The sequence below is a fragment of the Pinus tabuliformis genome, chromosome 5_1, assembly GCF_031772625.1.
Source record: "Pinus tabuliformis cultivar Carrire ecotype Pingquan chromosome 5_1, CPIR1, whole genome shotgun sequence".
In the NCBI taxonomy this organism is placed as follows: Eukaryota; Viridiplantae; Streptophyta; class Pinopsida; order Pinales; family Pinaceae; genus Pinus; species Pinus tabuliformis.
This window is the reverse complement of record NC_142305.1, coordinates 244,882,187-244,890,401: the sequence shown is the minus strand read 5'-3', so window position 1 is coordinate 244,890,401 and position 8,215 is coordinate 244,882,187. Positions and strand designations below refer to the sequence as shown.

Genomic DNA, 8,215 nt, shown 5'->3' with positions numbered 1-8,215 from the left:
AGCCCTAGGTTAGGAATGGATTATGAAACTTGTATTTCTAACGTCGAATTAGCCAATAAATGTGTCAAAAGCTCAACATGGGACTCTAATTTAAGTCACCAATGTCTATATGGCTGAGCTATTGTACTTTATTTTCACAAATGCACATTTACATACCATGATGATGATAATAATAATAATTTATTTTAAGGTCACGACAAAGCCAGACACTAACTTGGTGTATGAGACCCCCTTGTCTGTGAAACAAGGGACCCAAAAAAAACTTCCATAGATTAGCATGTTGCACCTCTTTACAGAATCTGTGCAAAATTGTATCACAATGATTCAAATTAGATAAACAAATGGGAAGAGGGGATGCCTATACAACATTGTCTCTGCATCCACACATATTTTAAGCAACTCGTAATATGATCCAACACTAGTGGTGGGGTCTCTCTAATGACACAATCTTAGCTTTTAACTCCTTTGTCTTGCAACAACTACAACATTCTATGGCCAGCCAAGGTACCTCTCTCTAGTTTACCTTGTATGTTAATATCCAATGTTGGTCCCCAAAATCATGACCTAATTGTGGTTTGTAACCCTTTGTTGGAATCTAATAATGGCTACTTGAATATTATTGAGGTTAATAACCAGACTATAGTTAAAATCATCGACTAGGTTTAACTTGGGTGCTAAAATAAATATTGTTATTCTAACTAGCTGGGTTCAATCCCCGCATGTTGAGATCATAATGAGTATTTCTTGTGATGGCTTCGAGCCTTGCTTGAGAAGTCTCTTAAGGACCAAAACATGTATATTACACATATGGAATATGAAGATATTTCTCACGAGGGGAAAAAACACTATAGTTAAAATACTAACACAGAAATTGCATAGGTATTTACTGCTGGCTTTCTTCAGACAAATACTCAGCGTATAACAACATCCAACTCTAGCAAATCCAAAGTTAGATAAACCTGTGAAATTCACCAGGAATTGAAAAAAAAATATATAAGAAAGAATGGAAATAGCACAAACATGAATTGTAATTTTTTGAGTGGGCATTAACGTAAGCACTATTTCTCAAAGAACATTAAGACACGGAGTGCAAAATCTTGAAAACGAACCAAACTCCATGAGATAAGGACACAATAAAGCATACAATATCAATATTGAATCCTATCAATTTATTCAAGAGACTTATTTTCCACATATAAACCCAGTGCCTTTCACCACAGTGCCACCTAATGGACATTGGGTTAGACCATTTTAGAACAGGAAAGCGAAAAATTCAATAATGAGAAAACTCAGACAAATGTTCCTCTTAGATAAGGATTTCTTATAGCTGTCTCACTTGCATAAAGGCTTGTGGTTGTCTCCATCTTCGCAATCCGACAGCAGGATTTTCCAGTTCTACACATATCAACGGCAAGATTGGAAACTTCAGAATTTCTAAGTATCTGTACAACATGGCTATTTCCACTGTACCACGTACCTTGAATAATAATTCAACAGTTTCTTTGTTCTTGTAATGACAATACTCTGAACGCATTTGCTGCTGATTGTTTTTCTGTACCCTTTTGTGATTGTTCTTTTATCATCTCATAATAGGTAAGCTGGTCCAAAGAGCAACGAACCTCCTTTTGCCTATAATTTATAACAAACCTCATCCTTCCAGACTGAACTAAGGCTTCTATTTCTGCTGTAGTAGCTCTTCGGAAGAGGTTATGAAGTTCATTGTATATACCCTTCCACATTTTGGTCTTCTGTCTGTAAATATTTTTCCGTAAATAAAAGATGTTTTTCAAAAGAAAAGGTAAGTTGGATTTTAAAATCTCAGTGTGTTATTTACAAAGACAGTTTAATAAACTGGGTAATCTTCTTTTAATTGACATCAATAATTTAATAGTCTTCAACCCTCAACAACTCATCTCAAACAAACTGCACTAGTCAAAATACATCTGGTACTTTGAACCATTTGATGAATGTGTGTTTCACGTGCCAATTTTCAATCAAGACAGCCATCCGTAAGTGGTAATGATGGCTGAGGTTCCTCCTAATTTGTTTGCAAACCATACTAACTTTTGCTACTCTACCATGTATGTTTAATGAAAAATTCAAATAACAGTGCACTATACACAGTTAGATCATTAAATTCTACAATCAGTGGGTCTGACTTATTTGATACGAGTTACCAGTTTCCTGATTCATTAGTAAACATAACCCCTGCTATCTTCAATCATCTTTTTCTGTTCGGAAAAAATTATAACTCATAGTTCCATCTGTTTTCCATGATAAATTATATTATAGCTGCAATGCATAGAATTCTGAAGAAATTACACTCATATAATTCATATAATCATCAACTTACTGTTACAACCTAGAGAAGAGTGTCAATCTATCCACAGCTCTCTATCAATTCCGACCACCAGCACCTCCCTCGTAAACTGAATCAGCCACCTAAATTTTACATGTAAAGTCCAGATGGTCATGTGTACAATAAATTACTGAATGAAGCAGAGTTGCAACTCTTCAAAATTCAGAGCAGCAAGTCACTTTCTGCACATTTCTGCTGAATATGTTACTATAAAGATATCTGTCGCATCTTCTTTCTTCCTCACCCTTACAGGTCAATGTCTTCATGTCTTAACTGCAAGTAATTTGGAAAATATACCATCGGCTTTTGCCAAGCATGTGTCCTTCAAACCAAGTTCAGCAGGTTCAAATCACTTGCTGAATCAGCTGAAGAATAACAATTAAAGATAATCATAACTTTACGCTGGCTCACGAGGACGTGCTGCCCAGAGAGAACTGAGCGCTCGAAGGCGGCTAAAATAATCCCCCATAGCAAGAAGACCCCTTGCAGCTTGACGAGTTGTAAGAATGCGAGACATCTGCTGCAGCGTCTGCTGGCGTAGATTGTCTGCCTGTTGTATAGACAAACTAAACTCTGGTCAGTATATTTTAGCATGCTAGTTGTCTATATTCAATTTAAAATAGTTTAAATGAAATTAATACTCACATGACTTCGTGGAAAGCACCCAATTAGTTTCAAAAATCATGCAAAATCATCTGATAATTACTGATTACGACTAAGAGAAACAGATACGTCACAGAAAAGTAGGATTGCTTCAAGGCACTGCCAACAATATGAAGTATCATCATTCATGATGATGAGGACAAATCCATAGAGGGAACAACGCAAATACCCTCTCCAAACCCTCTCCTTAGTATTTAAATAGTCATCTTTAAGTAGTCAATATAAAAAATGAACAAAGTAGAAGTCTCGTAATGAAGGCTAGAAAGCCAAAAAGACCTATCATTATCTGGAAGAAATACCCAATATACAAGGAATTGAAGCAAGTCTTCCTTTATGATTTTTCTTTCTTTTGAAGTCTTGGTTCACCTCCTTGCTTCCTTGTTCTTGGTAGAAATTGGGATGCTAGAAGTCACAGACAGTGCTCACTTAGATATCCTTTGAAGTACACAAGGGTGATTATTTGGTGTTTTATTTATAGAATGTCCTTTTGTTGAATTGAAAATAAAGAACGATGGGATCCTGGAGGATTGGCAACACTTAGCACTGCTTGAAATTAAATATTAAACTCAAAGACAAGTGTTTATTTCCCTAATTCATCGATCAAAATTTAGAACTATATTTTTTCCTATATTTTATAGAATGTCCACCTTCCAATCCCTGCAAAACATATATGCAGCAAATTATGAAAGAAAATATTACACTGGCAGATGTAAGAAGCATGTCAAACATAATTTAACTCATGTTAAGGAAAGGAAAGAAACACTCTCAAGACAAACTATAATGTGACAATGACGATGAAGAAAACACAGAAATCATCATTCAGGCAATCCCACAGACATCAGCATATAGTTATAATTCCAGCCTCAGAGGGCAGAAAAGCATAATTTGTGTATTAACGGGTATTAAATTGCACAACAGTACACATTGCAACTTTACATTCTTCCCAAGCAAAACTTCTTTATCTACAGTTTCATAAATCACACTTTCCGTGTTTAATCATGTTATATGTGCTAGAGGAGGGAAGCATGTACTTTTGATTTGTCAAAATCAACCACACTCCAACAATAAAGAAATGGAAAATTCTCATTACTCCTAGTCAACACCCCCTGGTTTGAACGAAGATAAAGATGATAACAATGTCATGAAGAATAGTGTATATGAAATCCATGCACTATAATTGAGCCAAGCACCAAGCACCAGTCAACAAGTTGACAACTTGACACACATGTTCAGTGTGAGATTGGACAAACAATTTATTGTCTCATGCACTTACGAAATCAATATTCAGGTTCCGCAACAAATTTATTGCATATATAGTGCCTGATTAATATAAGGACGTTTTAATTTAGTTCTTTAAAACACCCCTAATTTAGATTTTCATATCTTTCTGGCAATTTTTAAGAACATCTGTATTTTCCAAAATTTGATCCATTTTTCAAATCTTCTGATAAATGCTGCTTGCTCAACAGACAGTTTGTCATGTGCTCCCTTGTTTCCCACCATTATTCTCTCACATCAGAGGAAGTACTGCACCTTATATGGGTAGTATCATAAACCGTATTGTGTAATTGGTTTCCTCCCTCTCATGCATGCAGTAATCATTGCTCTTGTTAGTACGACTATTATTGCAGATGGTTTCAACAAACAGTTTTGCTAGCATACTTTCCTGTGACAACTACTGCCTCCTGTGAACAAGTGAACCGTGGTTTGTATTCATGCAACTCTGCTAAGCAGTCAGCATCTTTACTCTTCTTCAGGAATTGTTCTCTCTTACAATTATGAATTAAGCATATGGCTGTTATGCATGAATGCTTAATTGATAATCGTAAGAGAGAACAATTCCTGAAGAAGAGTAAAGATGCTGACTGCTTAGCAAAGTTGCATGAACACAACCCATGGTTCGCTTGTTCACAGGACACAGTACTTGTTTTGCAATGCCCCTGACATTTTCAAGTTGTATAAACAACATAGTGAAGGACCCTTCCACGACTCTCTTTCCACAACACGTTCTATATAATATGCAAGGATCATGCTCTTTGTAGAAGAATAGAATGCAGCCTTGCATTATTTGCAGAACAAATTCTCAGGCAACTACTTTTTCACAGGCCATGTACACCTCTAGATGCAATCAGTACTTCGCTGTGCTTCCCCATAATGTCATCATATGAAGAACCTAAAGCTAAGTTATCGATCGTGGATTTGGCAATTTTCAAAGGCAATGTTACCTTAAAACACCTACACAAAACAATCTTTGCCAAAAACAATCCTCGCTCACAAAAATCTGCTCGTTTCTATACACGGGACTTAAATAGAGGAATTTGATACTAGCCTATAGATGGCTCCATAATGACCATCTTGGTCCCATAGACCAGTTGGCCTCTTGGACAGTCTAAGAAATTTCTATTCTATTCAAATAACTAACTTTCTGAAATTTGTCAATTGGGTTCATCTTGGGTGGTTGGGAGGAATGATTGGGATCCTCCCCACCCAGTTTCAATTCCCACAAGTAACATGATGAGCTTTCATGTAATGGCTTCAAGCCTTGTTGTTGAGAATGAATAGTCCCTTAAGGACCAGAATATGCATATTCCTCATATGAAATATATATATATATATATATATATATATATATATATATATATATATCTCCTTTCTTTTCATATAACATCATTCACAACCACAGTAATGAAATTCCAAATGACACAGACTACACATATGCATGGATCGTCTAAACGGAGATGTTGATTACTTAAATATTAAAACACTCCTGGCCATTTCTCTCCAATACTCTCCATCCCTTCTATGTTAGTGACCAGCCCCGAACTTGCAAATTGCAACTCCTTGATTAACTGAAGAGCACCTAGATAGATTGCAAAATAAACTGAATTAAAACAATTTAAAAACAATCCTAATGCTATTAAGGCCTCTAGATTCCAAGCTTTAATTGATCATTTTTTTGCCATTTAGGGTGATGCTGCTTAACACCATCGCACATGGGAAAAGGCCTATCCCAGCCAATTCGATATATAAGATAATATAAATATAATAAGGTCTCCCCTCATTGAATTAGCTGCCCCAAATTATCCACAAACAAGGGCATATGTTGTTATAAACTGTCCTTGGACAGAATGTTTCCCAGCCTCACTCAGAAAATTCCCCATTATATTATAATATAGGTGGCATCATCTGCTGGAATTTTCTTTGGATAATTATTAAAAAGATAGCATAACTAATATATATAGGAGAAATTTAATATCTTTCAAGATCAGCTTGAGATGCTCTCAAGCAACCTCAGACTTCTAGCCTAATGCAGAAATTTAAACCTTGAAAAAAAGAATTATTCTGAACAAATGAATTACAAAATATCTTGATTCAATGGTGCTAAATTTAATGCGCAGCTAAGATGAATTGTTAACAAAAAAGACATGTAAAATTATTTCTCAATCAATGCTTGAATGAAAGATAAGATACTTGGAAATCTGCTGCCAAAAGCAACAAAAATTGGCAATGACCTGATGCACAAAGTTCTCGAGCATTCCTAGCTTGCCCATCGCCATTGCCATATGCCCCATATAATTAGCCACATTCGATGCACCCAGTGAACCTGCTGCCAAAGTCTCTGCAAGTGACTGCTGAAGCGCCTCCATGCCTTGTGACAATGCATCCTCTGCCTGCTGTGATGAATGTTGCAAGTTATCCACTGACATTACCTGCTGCTCTGTTAATGGTTCAAGTTGAGGTTTAAGAATCTGTTGAACAGAAAGAAACATTAAATCTATCAGAAATAATGCATGAACCTTAACACATATGACATATTGGACACTGTAAAATAACCTAAGCTAAGCAATGCAACTTTAAAGCTAGAATTGAAAAGCCAAATTTTGCTTAGTAGTAGATGAGGCCAGCATATTCCATCTGCCATCAACAGCAAAGTGCCCAGTTTTCTATGATGCATAAGGAGAATCTGTACATCCAACCTTGTGTCACACGAATCAAATTACACAAGAAAGCAAGAGAACAACTGACCAAAAAAGCCATCCTTCCAATTATGAGTCGAACAAACTGCCAACACAAATTTAGAAACAACCTACAGATGTTGAAGGCTACTACATAAGGGATAATAGTCCAACTCCTTTGGACAGAATTATGCTGTTCACAATGGACAGCAAAGTAGATGGAAAGAATAATACCATCCTCACTGTGATGGAAAAATTTGTTAGGAAGGATTAACATGTGTCAGCAGACCCTTTCACAAGGATTCTAAATCTTTATCATGTCTATTTAGTATATATTAAGATATATTAGCAGCTCGATATTGATTTATAATATGGTTCCTTGCATCCTCCCCTTTCATAAAAGGGTTTTCCTCAAAGTATAATGGTATTGGTGCTTTATGATAGGTCGATCATCTTTTAAGGCTCTCTTAATCAACATGCACATTCATTATGGCAGTGTATGTGCAAGTCAGTGACTATGACATGGAATGTATGTTGGTTTGGTCTTGTTGCAGTTGCTTCAATTGTAAAAGAGTTTTTACAACAAAATGGATAGCTTGGTTCGAAATCAAAAGCGTAATAAAACCCTGGCTAGAGAGGATGACTGCAACAGAGAGACTTTATTTGGAAACTACTTGGCAGTTGGCACTGTGTATTTGAGGAAGCATGTGACGAGATTTCCTACCTTCTTTGGCTTGGAAATTAGGACAGACTGTTAATATCATACAAAGAAAAAAAGAAATTTGGAGAGGTGACACTTGAATGCACTTTGTATAATTTAATAACACATTTATAATATACATTTTACCAAACCAGACCCCAAAACATAAAAAATAGATCTACAGTTTTTATAAAAGTAACCTAGAAAGAAAAAGAAAAAAATCGCGAGTACAAAATTAGCTTATTGCTAACAAAAACTACCAAAAGTAGACAAAAAATTGTTTTCAGTGCTCATCACTTCTATAAGAAAAATGAACTGAGAGGAACAGAGAGGGAACTGTATGCTTAGAAACATCAAGTTTTTCTACATTAAATCATTATGTCTTCTTATTTCAATACAAGTGGAAAGGGACAGACATAATGTAACTTCTTTCCATTAATTTATTATTAATTCTAAAAGCATTTATTTATATAAAGTAAATCCTTTTACTAAAGAATGACCATAAATATTAATTACAGTAACATCCTCCTTAACGGT

At 35.6% G+C, this 8,215-nt stretch overlaps 1 protein-coding gene across 5 annotated transcripts in view; it reads right to left on the bottom strand.

Annotated features, from left to right (window-relative positions):
- Positions 1–2,265: 2,265 nt before the first annotated feature.
- Positions 2,266–8,215, bottom strand: part of LOC149164329 (transcription factor TGA2.2-like) — a 171,793-nt gene continuing 165,843 nt past the window's right edge. For all 5 annotated transcript variants that reach the window (XM_089432051.1, XM_089432047.1, XM_089432048.1 and 2 more), the window contains 2 exons: positions 6,535–6,771; positions 2,266–2,909 (listed from right to left, as the gene is read on the bottom strand). In XM_089432051.1, the coding sequence (XP_089288177.1) occupies positions 2,757–2,909; positions 6,535–6,771 (390 nt within the window). In that variant the 3' untranslated portion in view covers positions 2,266–2,756. The remainder of the gene's footprint in view (positions 2,910–6,534; positions 6,772–8,215) is intronic.